Source organism: Leptonychotes weddellii, chromosome 3 (genome assembly GCF_054177405.1).
Source record: "Leptonychotes weddellii isolate Sample4059 chromosome 3, ASM5417740v2, whole genome shotgun sequence".
Classification (NCBI taxonomy): Eukaryota; Metazoa; Chordata; class Mammalia; order Carnivora; family Phocidae; genus Leptonychotes; species Leptonychotes weddellii.
The window spans coordinates 65,042,215-65,065,027 of record NC_138371.1 but is presented as its reverse complement, the minus strand read 5'-3'; the positions used below and the strand labels follow the sequence as shown (position 1 = coordinate 65,065,027).

The following is a 22,813-nucleotide window of genomic DNA, read 5'->3' as shown; positions in this document are numbered from 1 at the left end:
TCCTCAAAGCTAACATCACAACTATAATTACCATGTTTTTCCTGTGTGCACGTGTTTACTGCCTAGCATGGATGCCCCAGGAAGAGCAGGGACTGTGTCTGTCTTGGTCTCTGCCACAGCCCAAGTCCCTGATGCACGTGGTCCTCAATACAAGTCCAGCAAAGTGAGCATTAAACAAACAAATCAACTTACAGATTGCTCTGCTGAGACACATTGCTGGCTTCTATTTGGAAAAATTTGGGGCTCAAGTGTGTGCCAATTAGTAAAGGTGACTGAGGAGCCATTAGACCATTCAAAGGAAACTGGAATTTTATTGCTGCTCAAACCAATCCATGTTTCTGATGCATTTTCTGTAAGAGATAAATGTAAATTACAGGAATCCTATTATATGCAAAGGAGATAATGCACTGGGCCTGTTACAAATGATTTCTTCTTTATTCCTTCACGCAATAAAACCTGTTTAACTCTTGGTATAAAATATCTACTTAGATCTTTTTCTACTACCCCATCTGCTCAACACAGACCTTGGAAGTGGGACAGAATGTGATCTCAAGCCAATGCAAGGACAAAGCTTAAAAGCAAGTCAGATTGCTGGGACTCTAATTAGTTCCTGCTACTATATGAAAAGTAGATTTGAACAGTATAGTTTTGCCTCTGCTTAGAGAAAGGAAAAATAGGAAGGTCAACTGGATTAGGAAAAGGGCACTTTAAAAAAAACCCTTTACAATATATTTTTTCTTGCCTTTTTTTTTTGCCATGAGAAAAAAGGAGCAGAAACTCTTAGAAGCATTAAAATGGGAGCAATGGGGCTGCTAGAAAAGTAAATAAAGTTTGACAGCCCAGGTAAGGTGAAAAGACCCTAGGAGGCTGAGAGAAATGTTCAAGTGCCCCTATTGAGACAGAGGCAGCCACAGGATCCTTTTAATCTCAAATGCAGGAGGTGAGAAAAGTGACAGAGAAGGATTTTTGTTTTCACTCTAAACTAAAACCTAACTTTCAAAAGGTCACCAGAGTAGACTCTGGAGATTTTTTTTTTTCATTAAAAAAATTTTTACTCTAACTTGGTGATTTCAATGTTTTTTCAACAGAATTCTATGTCAAATATATGACATAGGGGGAGACCTGCTCTGATGGACAAAAGGTGGGTGGAGGCTTAGGAGCTCAGAATTTCTGAATGTGGCACACAGCTTGCAAACCACCAAACTGAATAAATTTTCGCTGGCTAAAGTTATTAAAATCCAATTATTTATCTCAGAAATTCCATTATTGCTTAGATTACATGACCACAGCATACTACTGCTATGTAGTGGCCATAAGGCTAAATTGCAGGTTTAAGTTCTTTTATTAAAAGTTTCTGGAAATGACCTTTGCCCTTAAAAAAAGAAAAAAACCAACATCTAATGTATCTGGTATATGTAAGGTGTTACAAAATTTCTGAGCATTTATTTTATAAAAATTCAATGAATTTGCATTCCTGAATATTATTTAGAAACTTGAGATATATGTGCCATAATCATTTTTAAATAGCTTAACTTCTTTTCAACTCCACTAATAAAGATAGTGACTACATTATATTTCATACCTCTTAAATCAGAGACATTTGGCACTTACCATCTCCAAGGAGGGTTACAAGAAACTCCACATCTGCTAATGAAGCAATGTTTATCAATGTACTGTTATCAGACTGGCAAGAATGCAAAGCTTCCTTCCAGGTCTTTTTTTCTTTCTGAAGTTTATAGCAGTTACGACTGTGGGGATTCCAGCCAGGCTCACAGTGGGTAGCATAATATTTCCAAGCACCTTTTTCTTTTTAAACCAACAAAAAACAATGTCATTTTCCACAATTTTTAAAATGTTACTTATTAGCCTTAATATAAATTGTGATCAACATATGATTACTTTAAAAATTTGAAAAACAGAGACGTATGAAACAATAACATATAAACCATCTAGATCTTCAGAACTGAGAAGGATTCAACATATGAGCTAGATCTAGATCTAGGATCTAATGGATCTCAGTGACTCATTTTACAGATGAGCTAAGGCACAAAGAGGTAAGGAGACTTGGTAAAGGTCATACAACCCAAGTGAAGAGTTAGGGCTAGATGTAAAATTCAGCAGTTAGAGTTCTGCATTTAAAAAAATCTTTTAACATTGGAAAAGGAGTATTATGAAAAACAGTTTAAATGGCATTCCCAAGATTTTATGTACAGTATGTGGGTGGGGGTAGATATTTATCCTCAGCTGAAAAAAAGCTTGAAATTCTGGTTACTTCCTCCAGAGCAGAGATGACAAATAGCTTTCACTTTTCGGTCAGTCTGAGTGTCTGTGTTGTCCCTCTGGGTTCATATGGACAGTGGGTTAGACTTACAGGAAAATAGCACCATGATGCTTTGGCACTGGAAGGGAAGGAGGTGGTGTGTATGTCAAATTTGGGTTCTCCCTTTCTGGGAGCTTGTCCTCAATCTGGTAATTAGCATTTTTACTTTATTTTGTTAACCACACGGAGTGCCTACTTTAAGCACTAATTTAGTTAGACACAACTCCAGGGCTATTTGGGAAATGAGACATTGTTTTAAAATTGCTCTGGGATGCTGACAGCAATTAGAATCACAGTCCAAGAATGTTAGAACATTTAGGTATCATCTATTCCAGTGGTTTTAAACTAAATAATATAGTCATGGAACCCCTTTTAAAAATGGAACCTTTAAACTTCACTCTACGGGTAAGAAAAAAGTGAAAAAGGAACTTCTCTGATTGAACCAAGGGTGGAGCCAAGCCAAGAACCCAGAGATCCTGAAAACACAGTTTGAAGACATTGGACTAGATCATCAAAAGAATTTGTTAAACCTGAAGCAACAGCAAATAATCCAAACTAACAACTTAATTACCCTCATTTGTGGTCTTTGGACCTCAACTGGTAGATCCAGAGAGTAAATAAAACAGAAGAAAAGAAGGATGGCAGGAAAGCATAAGAAAGAAACAAGGAAGAAAGGAAGAAATGGACAAGAGAAGAAGGAAGAGATGGAAAGGAACAGCGATAGAACGTTCTCGACATAATGAAAAAAAATCTCCACGTTAAAAAAATGGCACAATGCTTCTTCTTCCCCCTATTCTACCATACCCTTAGTCTTAGCCACTTAAAGGAAAATGAAAGTTCAAGTCTGGTTGTAAGGAGTAATATTTAAAAATAATAATTCAGCTTATTATTTTAAATCTGGAGTTGTTTTTAATTATGCTGGTAATGATTCTTTAAATATGGTTATATTTTTATTTCTACTTTCTGAGTTAAGACATTAATTCCCACAAAAACTAAAAAAGAGTCAATATACCTGAAAAACAAATAATTGGGCTCCAGGTATTAGATTGTAATTAGGTGGTATTTAAGTCTTTGTTGCATATAAAAGTTTGTATGTCATTTCAAGGAGGATAATAAGAGATACAGAGTGTGATAGGAGATAAATGAAGTAAAGAATTTTATAAAACTATGTTCTAATTTGTATTTAATTTCTAAGGTAACCATAAATAAAACTCAAAACTAGAATAGAAAAGGAAGCATATCTTGTCTATCTCATGCAGAACAACTAAGAATGCAAATTTTTAAAAAAGAAGCAGACAATGTTTTCAACACCTAGGTTATTTTGCTTTGGTTTTTAAAAAAATTTTAGTAAAAACTAACAAATGCATTTGTTAAATTCATGGTGCCTTTGGAATAACAGATGTTATCTACTTACATATATTTATTCATATAGATATAAAAACTAGCCTTAAATTATTATTAGCAAAAATGTAAAGGAATTTGAATATATTGAGGGGACAAGTAAGCAACTCATAAAAACAACTTAAAGTAAAAACACTTACCAATCTCTTCTTGATCAGTGTGGTTTAGATATTTTTTACATATATAAGGCAAGGCGGATTCACAATCCCGACTCCTCCAGGCATTTGGCATAAATGAATTAAATGTTCCACACTGATATTCAACAAATGGCTCAAAATCTATTTCTGAAAAGACAGTGTGTGTGGGTGTTTAATGTCAGAGGCAAAATCAGTTTAATATATATTGATGTCATTTTATTTATTCAAATATAATATATTTGATATATATAAATGTAGTTTTTAGCATCAAGGAGATAGCCCTTCTCTTTGGCATGTATGGCAAACCCTATAAGATGTCATATTATATCTGTGGTTTTGCAGTTGAAGTCCATACATGACAATGAAATGATTTCCCAAAGATAACAATAGCTGATTTTATTGTTTTAAGGAAACATTTTGCCATTTGTTGCTATTTTTAGAACAGCTGACGGGAGTCTTGGCTCCAACCCAGTTCTCCTGCAACCTTGGCTAAAGAGCTTACCTTCTTGACCTCCATTTTCTTGTCTGGAAAAGCTAGGCTTATGGGAGTTGAGGCAAGCTTAAAGATGATTATAAATCCCTTTGAAATAACACGACTTATATGTACGTGGGAAATAGCTGTTGTGTAAGGGGGCAGGATCATGCCACCCGACGAAGCACATGAAGCACTGCAGGTACCTGGGTTCCAGTTCAGATAGTTGAGCGGTGTTCTATCAGACCACTGCCAGCCAGCGTTTTCATCCAGCTGATTCAGACCTGTCCACATTTCCACTGCTTCACTGCCCAAGTGCTCTGAAATGAAGAGAAAAACGGAGTGTCAACACACGCAAACAACCTCCTCCCACAATGTTACCCTTCTTTCTTGTTTTATTATTCCTGGTGAATGCAGTCATAAGTGAACTCTAGTCCATGACAAAGGGTTTTAAGTGCTACTAAACCCCACTCTGATGCTTCAGAGTAACAAAGTCAGCCTCTGCCATCTTGAGAAACACAGCAGGCTCCTAAAGGCTCACTAACAGCAATTCTTCAGCTCTGAAGTGCTTAATCTAAGCATCGGAAGTGCTGCCTCTCAATGATCACCAATCCTCCCGAGGCTGCATGGTTGCAAATTTAAGACCATCTGATCTGTGTGAGCTCATGCACTTAAGGGTTTTAGACAGCAGAGGAGGACGTGTCCAGGAAGGCCACTCCAGAAAGGGCCCCTCTGTCTTCCTTCCCTTGCTCTGTGTGCATGTGTGCCTGGTGGCAGCCTTAGCTTGAAGGCTCCAAGCAAGGGTGGAACAGGAAGAAGTGATGTTAATCTGTATAATGGGTATATGTATGTGCCCATAAAATTTTCTGCACATTTCAATATTTTTTAAGTATTTCACAGTTAAAAAATTGAACAATGTAAAGAAGCTTTTCTTTAGGGATCTGGCAAGGAAGAAAAAAGCAGGTAAGTATCGTTGGTGAATGGAGGCAAGTCCTCAAATTTAAGAAGGTATGCTAAAGCAAGCAGGGAGGGAGCTGTCCAGTGTGAGAGCCAGAAGGAGTTGTCTGACCAAGAGGAGAAGCATAATCCAAGGGACCAGGGTATCCAGAGGGATGGATAGCAGGCTGGAGCCATACTCTGTTGCATCTTCAGCCTGGGTTGGGAGAAGGCTTTCTGGCAGGCTGCCTCCATGGCCCCTGCTCCAAACCACTGGGCCACAGCTCCACACATTTTAATTTAACCCCATTTTTGTTATAGGTGCTATGTATAAACATGTACATTGGCATGCTTGTACTGAAAAACATGGTTATCAGAACTGTAGGATTAGGGGAAATTTTTCTTTGGTTTTTCTTTTGTTACATGAATTTTAAAAAATGATTCTAGAATAAGAGAAATAAACATAAGAAATAAAAGTCAGCCCAACATGTAGAAGGCCAACCAGGGAGAAGTATGTAATGGAAATAAAGGGATGGTTATTTTTCCGACTGGATAAAAAATATTATACAGCTGTTTAAATGATGTTTTTTAAGTATTTAAAATAGAGATTTTTATTAACATTGAAGGTAAAATGCAACCTACTAAATTAAAATGTTAATAATGTTTCTGGATTTGGGGATTATGGCTCCCCAAAGAGAGAATGGACTCACCCAAACTGATCATATACAATGCCAAAAAGAAAGCCACAATAATTTCAAAAGAATCTACACAGTGTATATTATGGTCTACAATTATATTTCAATTATTTTGCTTTAAAAAAATAAAAGCACTGCCTTTAAAATTCCCCCAAATTATTATAGAATAAATTTTTAAAAAAACAGTGTCAGAAACGTAGTGAAAGTGACTAGTTTTGTGACACTTTCAAATGTCGCTATTTAATCTTTTAACCTATAAAAGGGAGCATTTTTCTCTTCCTCTTGTGGTTCATCTGCTTCAGAACCCAATATATTTTGAGCCAGTTGCAGGTGCCCTGCCCGAGACTGAGGCCCTGACAGTTAAGACTTATAGATAGGGTGACTGTCCCAGTTTGCCAGGAAAACTTATAGTTTATGCTGGTAGTTTCAGCATAATTACTAATCGCAGCCTCTTTTACTCTCAAAAGAGTCTCAGTTTGGATGATTGGTTGTAGGATCACCCAGATTACAAAGATCAGTGTATTCACATAACAAACCAGCAGCATCCTCTGTGATTGAGCATTTCAGTACAATATGGGAAAACTGGAAGAACCTATCCCACTTAGGAAAGAAAGGGGGCTTTATAATTTTGAGACCCCAGAAATCCCTAAACAGAAATGGCATACCATTCACAGGTCCCACCCTTCCAAGATCCTGCCTCATTTACACGGAGTCTCTTTCTGATGTCGATCCGATTAGTCCTTTCAGTAACGCTATCTGATTAAATCATATAATGGGTATCATGATGACAGGACGTGACAGGGAAGATGGATTGACAAGATAGAGAAATTTTCACATTTCATATCAGTGCAAGTGTCAAGTGATATCTTCAAATAACCTAGTTAAAATACTTAAATAATAATTATTCTTATCTTAGAGTTGTTTTGAATACTCTCTGTGCAGTTGTTTCAACAATACACATAAAAATCACTGAGTAATTTATAATCTGTGTTTAAAGTTACAAAAACATCTATCTAGCTTTACAACTAAATTGGCTCACAATTCTGTAATAATAAACTCACACCTAAATTCTTTTGGATATTTCTTGGCATTTGTGACAGCTTAGATAATTCCTTATATCATAGTTAATTAATGTTCACCAGCGATTAGAAAGAAACTAGACTATTCTCATTATTAAAAAATACTTTGGTCAGAACAGGGTTCTGTCTTTATGAATAGACTTCTGTTTCCCTAAACAATCCCCCGAAGTCTAATTATAGAATTGTGGTATTTAAATCAAAGTCTCTGACATATCTTATTTCTTTCATCATTATTCAAGTTTGATGAGTAAGTCCAAACCTTCTTACTAGAAATCCTGACAGTCAAGATAGATAACAATTATAATTCATACATGGAATGCAAAATTTTCTGTAAAAACCATTACAGGCTAATAATGATATTGGAAATTGGTGATTTCCTGCAGTATGACTCACTCAAATCAGTTTTGATCATAATTTCCTACTTTTGCATGTCTGTGGGGAAAGGGGCAAAACTGTGCTGTTCAAGCATTTGTTATATTCCTTCTGGAAGGTATTAATGACTTTCAAAAGCTTTAAAATGTGCTTCCTCTTTCACCCAGTGAATATACTTCCACAAACTTATAGAGAAATAATTGGGGATCTATGCCCAAGGGTAAGTGCAGGGATGATTTATGATAGCAACAAATAAATAAAAACAAAATAAATAATTTTTTTATCTATCAGACTATCTAATAGTAGGAGGTTAGGTACATATATTATTCCTAACCTATAATACTATGTAACCATTAAAAATTATGATGCAGATCTATATTTATGGACATGGATAGGTGTGCATTATATGCTGGTACATGAAATAAGCATCTTATCAAACTGTGTGCATAGTTGTTAAATGGTTAATACACAATGAGTGTTTGTTATGTGTGCCAGGCCCTTTTCTAAGGCTTCCTTCGCCTGTATCATAACATGTAATCCACACTGCCAACAAGTAGCACAGTTATTATTTCCATTTGATGGGGGAGCGGAATTTGAGGCACAGACGGATTAGATCACTCTGCTGGGAAGTGGTAGAGGAAGGAGTCCAACCCAAGCAGATGGTTCTGTGGTCCCTGCCCCTAGCCATTCATGCATTTACTCAAAACTATTGTTTATACATACTATATATGTATATATGCCTTTATATGTTTTTTTCTAGAAAAACATGGTTATCTCTGGATTGTAGAATGATGGGATATTTTTCTTTCTGTATACTTGAAATTTAAAAATTATTCTAGAATAAATATGTACTACATGTGAAATAAAATTTGAAAAAAGTGTCAGAAACTTTTAATGAGTGACTAATTTTGCCATACTTTCAAATGATTCTAAAAATTTTTAAAAAGCTGTGTGTACACATCTACAAACACATTTAATCTATAAAGGAGAAATAAGAGGATAGTTTAGGTGATGGGTAAAACCCAAGACCCAGTCCATTAGCACAACTCTTTTGACATATTATTGTCCTATCCTGTTAGTTAACATGTGTGTGCTTTTGCTTTTCTAACCAAATTTTAAGTTCTTCGTCATCCATGAGAAGGTCTATGTATCTGTGCATATTGACTGACAGGTGAGATTTTGTTTAATTAATAAATGACTTAATTATTTATTAATGGAAGCTGAATAGCTAAGATCTCCAGCAGAGCAGGGATTTGTATTTAAGTTTGGAAGTATCCCAGATCCACCTGCTGGAGTTGCAAATTGTCCTGGGTTCCTTGCTGAGGCCTCAACTTCTCTTCTCCCAGGGAGAGAAAATAAAGAAGAAATGCCCGGGTGCCAAATGGTATGGCCCAGGGGACAGGTCACAATTCTGGGTGTGAGTTGGCACTGTACTAATAAAATAAAACATTTTCTAAGGGACTTTTTCTTCAGAATATATTTTTGCATACCTGGACATAACTGTTAACAGTCATTTTAATTGCATTAATATTGGTGTGTGTCATCCACCTACTTACTCTTTATGAAATTTTCTTCGTTCTCATCTGCAATACTTAGTAAAGCTCCTCCTTGCATCTGGCATGAATAATGTGCCTCATTCCAGGAAAGAGAGGAAAGCAGGTTGAATTGGTAGCAAATGTGTGAATTGAGATCCTTCTCCCAGATGGCATCACAACCCACCTCTGCGGACGCTGAAAACAAAGTCCATTAAAACATAAACTATAATCTTACTTTATCTATACAACAATGGATTTCTAAGATGAATTTGAATGGAATGATTCCAATTTCAACCTTTAAACTTCAGTGCCTTATTGAATCTTGATTAGGTCTTTATGATGAAATATGCATTGTTATCCCACTGGTACTTTATGGTTCAACTCTTTCAAGATTTAAAGGAAATTCAAGAAATTATCAATAAAGAAAGTCCAATGCTTTCTGGGAAAATAAGAGAAGGCATTTTTAAAAGAAGGAAACAGAAAAGAAGTATTTGTGAAAATAGCATGAGTTCTCTAAAAACTGAAAGCTGTGTGAATTTAAATGTTTATTTGAGACACATGCAAATGTTGTTTCAAAAAGCTTTTTACCCCCAAATACCAAAATGCTAGGCGGAATAAAAGGGATACAGTTGAAATATGAGTTTATGATGAAGACAAGTTTTTAAATAAACACTGAGAACAGGAACACTGATATTCAGTTTAAGATAAAGTTCTTTCAACCCAAACGAAAAGAAGCAAAATGTACTTGTAAAACATTGCATAGTATGCTTAAAAAGTCAAAATGTGGATCTGAAATTTGAAGTTTACTGAAGTAACAGAAAATAAAGACCTAGTTTGGGTGATTTTGCTAAAATTTTAAATCAAACCCCAAGGAGAACTAAGAAGCCAAGTAATTACCTGAGATCAAACTCAGCCAAAGAATTTCAGAACGTAGAAAATGTGAAACATGCTATATCATGAGTGTAACTGATGGACAGGCAATTTGCTAAAATCTAGAATAGTATTTCCCAAAGTGTAATCTACAGAGTAAGACAACTTCACGAGCTCTCCAAGAGGAGCTGGGACATAATGCATAAATAACCTCCTCTGGTAAATTCAAAATGTACAAGAGCATAGTAAAGGCTCTGAGAAGGTCTGTGGTAAAGAAACAGCTCAATTTTAATTTCGTTGTACTTCAAACTTATTTGACAATGAAATCTTTTTTGTTTCTTTCCCCCATAATACTTAGATGGTTCCCTTGGGAATGTAGAAATTTGTTTTCATGTCTGATCACTACGTGCTTTCCCCAGAACTGAGTTAGTTAACCAGAAGTTATTAAACCACATATAAATCTAAAGTGGTCTATATAGTTCTCTGACTGCTACATGTATTTATAAACGGATCCAAGATTGAAGGAGGGCAGAAAATAAAGCTATCACCAAGTAAAACTGAAGGAAAGGAAAAGAAAGGGGGAAGGAATATTTCAGTAATCATCTTGCTCTCGTGTCTGAAATTTCCCTATTGAGAACGAGTCCTTAGAGACTGTCTTCAGTTAAAATGCTAGACCATCCCTGAGATGGACAACACAGTAAGTGTTGCACAGTAAGTAAGACGTGAGCTCAGCCCTGTTCATCTGGCGAAGACAGTTGAGGCCATAAGAGCGGGGCAGGGGACTGTTTACAATTTCATTGTGCATAAAAATCATTTAGCCAGCTTGTAAAGAAAATGCAGATTCCTTGTTCTTAGTCCCAGAGACTGAGTTAGTAGGTCTGGGGTAGGATCCAGGAAACTGCATTTTAAACATATTCTTGATTCTAATGCAGGTGGTTTACAAAGCAAACCCTGGGAAACACTGACTTGGAAGAAAAAATTAAAGTATTTCCCAAGGAGTGCAAGTCTGAGTAGCTCTTTACTACTAGAAGATAGTAAGATGTCAGAAAGGGAGAGATGTTGGTAGGAAATGTCAGAGGGGGAAATCGGGGGAGGATGTCAGGAAGAGAGATCTGGGAATAGGGTAACTGCCTTTCATCTCCTGCCATAAGGGAAGAGTCAATAATAAATCCTAATTATAAGCCTTCAGTTCACAGCCATATCATGATAAGAAAAGGTCTGGAGGACACTTCAATTGATTTCATTCCCATTTTTGCCAAGAGTTGGTCCTGCCCTTTCTTTCTTTCTTTCTTTTTTTAAGATTTTATTTATTTATTTGAGAGAGAGAGGGCGAGCAGGAGTGGGGGAGAGGGGCAGGGAGGGAGAGGGGTAGAGCGAGAAGGAGAAGCAGACTCCTTGCTGAGCAGGGAGCGGACATGGGGCTCAATCCCAGGACCCCGTTATCAGGACCTGAGCCAGAGGCAGACGCTTAACGGACTGAGCCACCCAGATGCCCTGGTCCTGCCCTTTCAATAGGACATAGATTGAACTGTGTAAACACAGCTTTTCGCGGTAACCTGCTTGAATTCTGTACATTAAACAGTTGAGATGAGAGGCTTGCAGGTGATCCTGTCTCTGCTGCAAATTATACAGCCCAGTTTTGTTAGATTTCCCTTGGTTTGGAATTATCTGTGCCAATTCTTCTTCTTTTTTTTTTTTTTTAAAGATTTTATTAATTTTTTGAGAGAGATAGAGGGAGCTCACGAGTGGGGGGCGGGGCAGAGGGAGAAGCAGACTCCCCACTGAGCAGGGGACCCAACGCAGGGCTCGATCCCAGGACCCTGAGACTATGACCTGAGCTGAAGGCAGATGATTAACTGACTGAGCCACCCAGGTGCCCCTGTGCCAATTCTTAAGGTTAATCAAGGGGAAACTTGCCGTCAAATGTTTGCAACAGGTGCCTGCCTATATTCTTCTAACAAGTAAGTTCATCTGTCATTGAAATTTGGTTTTAACTAAAATATAAGAATTTGTACTTCCATGCACCCAGACACAAGTGCTGTCTCTTCTCTAGATGGGCCGCATGTCACTCCACGGATCTTATTTGAAGGCTGTAGGGTAACAAACGGGATGAAAGCGCCACGGTGGGCCTGGGCACTGTGGTGTACTCTCCTGATTTCCCTTCACGATCGAAGGCCTTATTTCTCCAGCTGCCAGGAGACACATCTCAGTGTTAACCTTCTTCAGGGAGTGCCTTGGCTGAGAAGTCTCTTTGCCCAATATCACTCTCCCTTCCCAAAGGCAGCCTGCAAACTATGATTGGTCAGTGCAGGGCTATGGGTGCCTCCTCTCACCTCAACTAGGGGCAACTCCAGCTTGAGAAGCTCTCATACAGTCAGTCTAGGGGTCTCCAGGCCTGCATCACAATCCTGCACAATGCTGCTTTCTCCCCGTCCTCTCCACATGTATTGATCCTGAGAGCACTCCCCCAAGAGAGCTGCCTGTTCATCTCTGCCTCAGGGACTGCTTCCCAGGAACCCATTTGACACAGGCTCCCATCTTGGCCTGGGGCATATGCATTTAATATTCTTAGTTCTCTTGTTTCTTCATACATAATCTCTCTTCCCAAGCCACTGAAAATGCGAGAGTGAAGGCTGGTGTCTCAGGTGCATTTAATTATTCTTGAAAAATTCCACTCTAAGCCTAGAGTCATATTGTCATATTTCTTTGCATCTATGGCTGCCTTTATATTGTTGCTCCTGTCACTAAACGATGAGCTCCTTGAGGGAAGCAACTGTGTCCTATATATCTTTGTATCTCCTACTATTGGATGAAAGATTGCCAAAATCCTTTGTATGTTATAAATAGGTGATTTTTTCCCTCCTTAAATATACCTCTCTTCTAATGAACTGAGATTTATTCATGTCAACACTGATTTTTATCACGGATTTTGCTGGGAGGCAGCCATTCCTTTTCCTTTGTTAACATGGCTGTTTTTTCTTCCCAAAGGATACAGCTTTCCCAGGTCAACTGTTTCTTGCCACTTGAAAAAAATTTTGAATTCTTTAAAAAAAAAAAATGAATTCTCATACGATTAGAGCAACTCCAAGCTACAAAGTTATTATTTTTCTCTCTTTGGTCTTTTATATACTCATCACGAAGTTATTGGATCTCTGCTCCCTGCAAAGTGCTGTGTTGGTAAATCTCATGTAAAAAGAATATCAGACCAAGTCAGGACTTCTTGCTGTACCTTCCTAATGCCTTACGCACTTCTTGGTGGCCCTGATCACAGCCGAAATTAAATGATGTATTTAATTTTGCTCGTTGATTCTCTGTTTTTCCCGATAAAATGTAAGGATCAGGAAGGCAGGCACCATGTTTCATCTTTTTCATGCTCTTCCCCACACTCACCCATCAGCATTTAAAGGTAATTGGGTAGAGGTGAATATGCTATCAAAGGAACCTGAGAAGTGCTGGCCGCAAAAGAAAGAGGAAAACTAGTAGGTGTGGGTCCTAGAAGCTCATGAAAGGAGATGGTGTCAATTTTGTTACATGTTGCTGAGTCTTTAAGTAAGTTGAGGACTGAGTCCATAGGTGAGCATGAGCGCTGTTTCAACAGAGGAACCCAATCATTGGCCTTCTCTGTGCCTGCTCCAAACAGAGGAGCAGAGAAAAGTCATTCTGATCAGTTGATTATCAACCACCCCCAATACTTCCTGGAAACATTACTACTTTTCTCTAGTAAGCTTGCTCTCTGGCAGCCATAATGCTCATTTCACATCTTTCCTGTTGTCCAAACCTCTTATTCCTTCTTCCCCCTCCTCAGAGAAAAAGTCCACAGCCTCTGGACCAGTTTCTCCTCATTTTCTCCCATCACTTAATCAATCAAACTTCTTGGAACTGCACCATCGTCTCCCTCTTCCCTCTTATGGAGAAATTGTCTTTACATCTATGAAAGGCCAGTCTGTCCATCTATGATCTGGATCCTACTTCCTTCTGTCTTCTGAGAGATCATATATACACAATCAATTGCTTTCACTTTCCTGCATCTTCAGCTTCTCTCTGTTGAATCATTTCCACATACATTCAAAGATGGCCTAGCACTGCTCATCCTTAAAAAATAAGAAACAAAAATACTTTCTCCCTTGGCATCCCCATCCCCCCTTTTCTCTACCCCCATTAGTCAAATACTTTTACACACATACTCTCTTCAATTCCTCATCTCCCATTTACTCTTTCAAAAATAACAGTTTTATTGAGATATACTTAACATGACATAGAATTCACCTATTTATTTATTTATTTAAAGATTTTATTTATTTGTCAGAGAGAGAGAAAGGAGAGAGAGCACAAGCAGGGGGAGCGGCAGGCAGAGGGAAAAGCAGGCTCCCTGCTGAGCAAGGAGCCGATGCAGGACAATCCTAGGACCCTGGGATCATGACCTGAGCCAAAGGCAGATGCTTAACTGACAGCCTCCTAACTCACCCATTTAAAGTATATAATTCAACGATTGCTAGTACAGTCAAAGAATTGTGCAACCATCACCACAGTCAGGTTTAGAACATTTTCATCACCCAGTACCCATTAGCAGTCACTCTCCATTGCTCCCTCAATCCCCATCCCCACCCTCGGTCCAAGGCAACCACTAATTAGTTTCCATCTTTGTGGGTTTGCTTTTTCTGGACATTTCATATGAATGGAATTCTATAATATGTGGTCTTTTGTGACTGGCTTCTTTAATTAGCATAATAATTACAAGAGTTGTCTATGGTGTAGCATGCTCCAGTACTTCACTTCTTTTTATGGACCAGTAATATCCCACTGTATGACTATACTATGTGTTATTTATGCTTTTATCAGTAGATAGACATTTGGGTTGTTTCTCTTTTTTGGCTTTATGAATAATGCTGCTATGAGCATTTGTTTATAAGCTTTTTTTGTGTGGGCATACGTTTTCATTTCTCCTGGATACATACCTAGGAGTGGAACTACAGGGTCATATGGTGACTCAATGTTTAACATTTTCTTTTTTTTTTAATTTTATTTTATTATGTAATGTTAGTCACCATACAATACATCATTAGTTTTTGATGTAGTGATCCACGCAACCTTTTGAGGAACTGACAGACTGTTATCCAAAGCAGCGGTACCCTTTTACAGTCCTACTAGCAGTAGCTGAGAGTTCCAGTTTCTCCATGTCCTCATCATTTATTATTATCTTTCTGATTGTAGCCATCCTGCTGGTTGTAAAGTGGCATCTCATTGTGGTTTTCGTTTGAATTTCCCTGATGATTAATGATACTGAGCATCTTTTCATGTGCTTATTGGCCACTTCAAATCTTCTTTGGAGAAATGTCTGTTCAGGCACTTTACCCATTTTTAATTGGGTTGTTTTTTTTATTATTGAATTATAAAAATTCTTTTTATATTCTAGATATAAGGTCCTTTATTATTTATATGACTTGCAAATATTTTCTCTCATTCCATGGGTTGTCTTTTCACTTTCTTGATAGTGTCCAGTGAAGCACAAAAGTTTTTAATTTTTTTTTAAAGATTTTATTTATTTATTTATTTGAGAGAGAGAATGAGAGATAGCAAGCACATGAGAGGGGGGAGGGTCAGAGGGAGAAGCAGACTCCCTGCCGAGCAGGGAGCCCGATGCGGGACTCGATCCCGGGACTCCAGGATCATGACCTGAGCCGAAGGCAGTCGCTTAACCAACTGAGCCACCCAGGCGCCCCCCAAAGTTTTTAATTTTGATGAAGTCCAATTTATCTATTTTTTCTTTTGTTGCTTGAGTTTTGGTGTCATATCTAAGAACCCATTGTCATATTTAAGGCCATGAAGCTATACCCCTATATATTCTTTTAAGAGTTTTATAGTTTCATCTTTTCCATTTAAGTCTTTGATCTATTTTGAGCTAATTTTTTGTAAGGTGAGAGATAGGTGTTCAATTTCATTCTTTTTAATGTGGATATCCAGTTTCCCTTACCATTTGCTGAAAGGCTATTCTTTCCCCATTAAATTGTCTTAGCATCTTTGTCCAAAGTCAATTAACCATAAATGAGGACTCACGATTTTATTTAATTTTTTAAGCTTATTATTTTTTTAAGTAATCTCTTTACCCAACATGGGGCTCAAACTCACAACCCTGAGATCAAGAGTCACACGCTCTTCCAACTGAGCCAGACAGGCACCCCTATTCAATTTTGACAGGACCAAATTGTCTTGATTACTGTAGCTTTGCATAAATTTTGAAGTCCTCCAACTTTGTTCTTTTTCATGATTATTTTGGCTCTCTTGGGCCCTTTGAATTTCCATATGAATTTTAGGATAAGCTTGTCACTTTTTGCAAAGGAGCCAGCTAGAATTTTGATAGAAATTGCAGTGATAGTGCCCTCTTAGCCATATTAAGTCTTTTGGTCCCATGAACATGGAATGTCTTTCCATTTATTTATGTCTTCTTTAACTTCTTTCAACTATATTTTGTAGTTTTAAGAGTGTAAGTTTTTCACTTCTTTCATTAAATGTTTTCCAAAATATTTTATTTTATTTTATTTTTTAAAGATTTTATTTATTTATTTGACAGAGAGAGACACAGAGAGGGAACACAAGCAGGGGGTGTGGGAGAGGGAGAAGCAGGCTTCCTGCTGAGCAGGGAGCCCAATGCGGGGCTCGATCCCAAGACACTGGGATCATGACCTGAGCCGAAGGCAGACGCTTAACAACTGAGCCACCCAGGAGACCCTATTTTATTCTTTGGGATGCTACTATAAATGGAATTGTTTTCATAATTTAATTTCTGGATACAATTGATTTTTGTATATTGATCTTGTATGCTGTGAATGTGTTTATTAGTTGTAATAGTTTTTTAGTGAATTCCTTAGAATTTTATATATATGAGATCATGTCATCTGCAAATAGAGATAGCTTTACTTCCTCTTTCCAATCTGGATGCCTTTTATTTCATTTTCTTGCTTACTTTCCCTGATTAGAATCTCCAGTACAATGTTGAATAGAGGTAGTGAGAATGGACATTCTCATTTTATTCCTGATTGTAGGGAGGAAGCATCAAGTCTTTTATCATTAATTATGTTGGTTGTGGGTTTTTCATAGATGCTCTTATCAGGTTGAGGAAATTACCTTCTGTTCCTGGTTTTGGAGTGTTTTTTTTTTTCTTAGTTACACAAAGGGATTTAAATTTTGTCAAATATTTTTTCTGCATTTATTGAGATAATCATGTTTGTTTTGTCCTTTATCCTATCGATATGAGTATTAATTGGTTTCCTGATTTTTAAACCACTTTTGCATTCTTGAGAAAAGTTCCAGTGGGTCATGGTATACAATTCTTTTTATATGTTGTTGCATTCTGTTTGCCAGTATTTTGTTGAGGATTTTTGCATCTATATTCATGAGAGATACTGGTGTATAGTTTTCTTTACTTGTGATGTCTTTGTTTGGTTTCAGTATCAAGGTAATATTGGCCTCACAGAATGAATTGGGAACTGTTCCCTCCTCTTCTATTTTTTTCATTTACTCTTTAACCCACTCAGTTTGGCAACTAGAGTTTACTTGGTAAGGTCATCAGTGACCTCCACGTTGCCAAGTCCAGCACTTGGCAAGTTGCAGATCTTGTCAAATCAAGCCCTTCGGCAGCATTTGGCAAGTTGAGTTCCCTGTCTTGGCTGATGCACTCTTTTTTCTTGCCTTTACATGCCTGGCTACCCTTCTACCACTTTGGCTGCCTATTCTTAGTCTCCTTTGCTGGTTCATTCTTCTCTGTTCAAACTAAATGTTGAGGTCTTAAGACTTGGCCCTGAGTCCCCTTTCTTTCTATTCTACACATACTCTAGACTGTCTAACCCATTCCTATAAATCCCTTTACTACAACTCTCAAATATATAGAGACCTCTATGTCTAACTGCCTAGTCCACATCTCACATGATTGACTGATACATAACATGTCCCAGTCTGAATGCTTCATTGTCTCTTCCAAATCTGTATCTCCATTAACTTTGCAATGCATATCAGAAACCTGGGGTCTTAATTAACACTTCATTTTCTCCCTTATCCTTCAAGTCTGTCCTTACCAGTGAGAAATCCAACACCTGGTTAAAAATCTATATATGATTTTTCAGGCCTGACCATAGGCAATTACAAAGGCTTTATCTGGTAGACCTCATGGGGGAAAGCTCCCCTCCCATATCAGACTTGGTTCACAGACGATGCACTAAAGTCTCTGGAGGGAGTTTCAGTCAAAGATTCAGGCCCCCCTGGACCATCATGCTCTTCACATTCCTAGCTCTGGCTCCTTCATTTCTAAGCCTCTTTTTCTGAGGCCTTGGGATGATATCCTCTTCAGGTACCTCTACTGAGGTTGGGGGGTAGAGGAGGGGGAACCTTGAAGACAGTTTTACCCACTCTGACTCAGTGCCCAGTCCTTTTCCACTCCTAGCTTTTCCCTCCCCACTTACCCTTGACCCCAGAATCCACAAAACTGAGGAGGCTTTTGTTGAGGGCTCTCTCAATAGCCTGTGCTGATCCTTCTGACCTTTGACCAGTGTGCCATTCCATAAGGAAAATGGAGCAAGAGGAGTTGGTGCTTCCTCCCATTTTAGGTTCTTGCTTATATCTCACAGTAAGTGATAAAAGGCTTAACTCTTTCATTTTTGGCTTGTTGCTTTAATCAGCTACTCAGACACATGATAGCTCAGCTTCTTCTCTCCAGCTCAGCTGTGTTCCTAAGAACCACATCTTATTCAGTCTATCTCCAGATTAGATTTTCAATACATCCATTCTCCAACCCACTTTCTGCTACCTAACTCAAGTCACCACTATCCCTGATTCAACTACTGCTGGGGCCTTATAACTGGTCTCAAGGATTTCCTTCTTGCCCTCCTGCAAGCCATTTGCCATAAAGAATTCAGAGTGATCCTCAAAAAATTTTTAAATCATTATCATATCACTGCTTAAGATCCCTTTATAGCTTCCATTTATAGTTCGAATTAGGTAAATCTTTACCTCTAGAACACCTTGAATTATCATGCTTCTGCATGAGTTGGCCTCTGCCAACTTTTCCAGAGTGTCTTGCTCCTCTATCCCTTACTGTGCTCTTGCCACATTGTCTTTCCTAGGTAGTAGTAACCTCTTTCCCTCCTCAAAGCCTTCAGGCATTTGGCTAGTGGCACACTGTGGGTAAAGGTAGGAAAACAATCACCCTTGGGCAGGTGAGAGTATTTTATCATGGATGTTGTTTAGAATTGTCAGTGCATGTGCATGGTGAGTCAAAAGCATATTGACATCTAGTTGGTTTTATTATTATTTTTAGTTCTATTCAAACAATATATTTCCTTTATTGCCTGTACACCTAGTGCTGACCATTCCCATAGACCATGCACCTCTAGATGGATATCTCATCCTCTCACTTTCCATCTTGATAACTGTTATTCATCTCTTGGACTAGAGATTTAAATACAACATACTCAGAAACTCTTTCCTTGACTCACAAATTTAAATTAGATTTCTTACTGATAACACCATTTTTTTTAAAGTAGCACTTATCAAAAATTATATATCAATTTGGGTATTTTACTTGAATGTGAACTTCATTAGGACAGGCACTATGACTTTCATCTTTCATGTTCATGGTTATAATCCCAGCACAAACTTGGCACATAGTAGGTGTTCAATACAGATTTGTGGGAATGAATGAATGAATGGTTTGTGAAAATAGAGATCAGGCATGCATTGTCATAGAAGTCAAGGAGAGACAGTGGACTGAGGAATGAAAGCAAGGTGAAGAAGTATAGACAATTCTTTTGAGAAGTCTGTCTATGGTGGGGGGGTAAAAGACATGGGTGTTTTCAGGAGGCAGAAGTGGGTATGAAGGTGTTATATTATTTTTAAGATATTTTAAGGCTTGAGTGGGTTTCTCTTACACTGTTGGTGGGAATGTAAACTGGGGCAGCCACTCTGGAAAATAGTATGGAGGTTCCTCAAAAAGTTAAAAATAGAACTACCCTATGACTCAGCATCTGCACTACTAGGTATTTATCCAAAGGATAGAAAAATACTGGTTCAAAGGGCACATGCACCCCAATGTTTATAGCAGCATTATCAATAGTAGCCAAATTATGGAAAGAGCCCAAATGTCCATCGGCTGATGAATGAATAAAGCAGATGTGGTATATATACACAATGGAATATTACTCAGCCATCAAAAGAATGAAATCTTGCTATTTGCAATGATGTGGATGGAGCTAGAATGTATTATGCTAAGCAAAATAAGTCAGTCAAAGACAAATGCCATATGATTTCACTCATATGTGGAACTTAAGAAATAAAACAGATGAATATAGGGGAAGGGAAAAAAAAGAGAGAGAGGGAAGCAAACCATAAGAAATTCTTTTTTTTTTTTTTAAGATTTTATTTATTTATCAGAGAGAGAGAGACAGAGGCAGGCAGAGGGAGAAGCAGGCTCCTTGCTCAGCAAGGAGCCCAATGTGGGACCCGATCCCAGGACCCTGGGATCATGACCTGAGCCGAAGGCAGACGCTTAACCGACTGAGCCACCCAGGCATCCCAACCATAAGAAACTCTTAACTACAGAAAACAAACTGAGCGTTGATGGAGGGAGGTGGGAGGGGGATAGGTTAATGGGTGATGGGTATTAAGGAGGGCACTTGTTGTGATGAGCACTGGGTGTTATATATAAGTGATGAATCACTAAATTATGTACCTGAAATAAATTTTGCCATATGTGTTAAGTAACTATAATTTAAATAAAAACTTAAAATAAAAAAAAAGACTTAAATTAAGCAAGTTTAACTGCTAATGGAGAAGGATCCAGTAGAATGGTGGGCATTGAAATCACCTAGAAAACTCGTTAAAACAGATTGCAGGGCTGCACTTCTAGAATTTCTGATATAGTTGTTTGGGGTGTTGCTGATAATTTTCCTTTCTATCAAACTTGCAAGGAATGCTGCTGCTGTTGGAATGGGGATCACACTTTGAGAAACACTGAGATACAGGTTGGAGAAGGTTGAATGGGAGGCTCTGGAGTCCAAGCGGGGAGATTTGCCCTAGGTAGAAGGAGGAACACTATTGTATAGGGTGGAGGAAAAAAGATGGGTGCAGACCCAGGTGGGCTTAAAGGTTAGGGAACAGAAATTGTCAAAACTTTCCCTCTGATGGATCCTGTTTTCATTATGAGTAAGAACTGAGGTCATCTGATGAGAATCAGGAAGGAGAATGGGGGGTAGGGTAAGAAGTTAGAGGAGGATAGGGAGGTTGGTATGGTCATTGTGGGGAGCAAGAGAGCAGTATGACAAAAGAGAAATAATAGCATTGCAACCAGTGTTGGAGGCTTAGGTGAGGTTCACAGTCATACATCTATGTTGATACCAATCTGCCCGTTACACCATTGAAGTTACTGATAAAATAATTGTATCAGCTGAATAAGGTTCAAGGGCAATCAGACCATTCCAGAGGTTGAAGTCTTAAAAATATCTCAAGCTAACTGAACATGACTGTCCAGCTGTGTAAGACACACAATTAAGAGGGACTCATCATGGCACAGAATTGCCTCGAAACAAACCCAGAGAGATTCCTATATATCTCCTTGTTCCTGAAAATCTATAGTGACAAGTGCTTTATTGTATCCCTCCTGCCAGTGTGTTTATATATGTAGTAGTACTAAATTTAAATTTTGCTCACTTAGTCAACTTTTTTTTTAAAAAAAGGAAGCATCATTTTACAGTGAGATACTAAAAACTTCCATTAAGAAAGATGAGATACAGAAGTACAAATCTTTGCTTTATTCCACTCACTCCTTTCTGTCCTATTCGCTTGTTGCTCCCGTGGAAAGAGCTATCAGCTTGCTCAGATTTCAGCCTTTGACACATCATTTTGAGTTATGTTGGTTACGAGGAACCAAAAGTAACAAGAAAGGAAGAAAACTGGAAGTGTAATTTAGCACTATACAAATGGTGCTGGTTGAGGTAAAGGTCAGGAGAGCTGGAATCTAGCAGGCTGTCAAGCAGAAGAAGCTTCTGAGCTATAGGAAGACTGGGGGGTGAAAAGCCCCAAGCACCACTGTACCCAGGCTTCCACCTGGGAAACCATAATTGAATACAGGAGACAGAGAATGGTAACAGGGCTCTTCACAGAACCTCAGGGAGAGTACTGCGGTTAAAAAAAATGTCAAAATCCTAGAGGAGAACATAGGCAGTAACCTTTTCAACATCGGCCACAGCAACTTCTTTCATGACACATCTCCAAAGGCAAGGGAAACAAAAGCAAAAACAAACTTTTGGGACTTCATCAAGATAAAAAGCTTCTGCACAGCAAAGGAAACAGTCAAAAAACTAAGAGACAACCCACAGAATGGGAGAAGATATTTGCAAATGACAATACAGTTAAAGGGCTGGTATCCAAGATCTGTAAAGAACTTCTCAAACTCAACACCCAAAAAACAAAAGTTAAGTCAAAAAATGGTCAGAAAACATGCACAGACACTTCTCCAAAGAATACATACAAATGGCTAACAGACACATGAAAAAATGTTCAACATTTGGACGCCTAAGTGGCTCAGTTGGTTAGGCGTCTGCCTTCGGCTCAGGTCATGACCCCAGGGTCCTGGGATCGAGCCCCACGTCAGGCTCCCTGCTCACCGGAGGAGTCTGTTTCTCCCCCTTTCCCTGCTCACGCTCTCTCTCACTCACTCTCTCTTTCAAATAAATAAATAAAATCTTTAAAAAAAAAGAAAAAATGTTCAACATCATTAGCCATCAGGGAAATTCAAATCAAAACCACATTGAGATACCACCTTACACCAGTTAGGATGGCAAAAATCAACAAGGCAGGAAACAACAAATGTTGGAGAAGATGTGGAGAAAGGGGCACCCTCTTACACTGTTGGTGGGAATGCAAGCTGGTGCAGCCACTCTGGAAAACAGTATGGAGGTTCCTCAAAAAGTTAAAAATAGAGCTACCCTATGACCCAGCAATCGCATTACT

At 38.3% G+C, this 22,813-nt stretch overlaps 1 protein-coding gene across 8 annotated transcripts in view; it reads right to left on the bottom strand.

Annotated features, from left to right (window-relative positions):
• Nucleotides 1-22,813, bottom strand: part of PLA2R1 (phospholipase A2 receptor 1) — a 115,401-nt gene that overhangs the window by 70,246 nt on the left and 22,342 nt on the right. For 7 of the 8 annotated variants that reach the window (XR_014143583.1, XM_081814325.1, XM_081814322.1 and 4 more), the window contains 5 exons: nt 8,969-9,142; nt 4,537-4,650; nt 3,862-4,005; nt 1,612-1,806; nt 193-350 (listed from right to left, as the gene is read on the bottom strand). Coding sequence is in view for 7 of the 8 variants with exons in the window: in XM_081814325.1 (XP_081670451.1) it covers nt 193-350; nt 1,612-1,806; nt 3,862-4,005; nt 4,537-4,650; nt 8,969-9,142 (785 nt within the window). In the remaining variant the exon portion in view is untranslated. The remainder of the gene's footprint in view (nt 1-192; nt 351-1,611; nt 1,807-3,861; nt 4,006-4,536; nt 4,651-8,968; nt 9,143-22,813) is intronic. The other variant, XM_081814328.1, reaches the window with a different exon arrangement.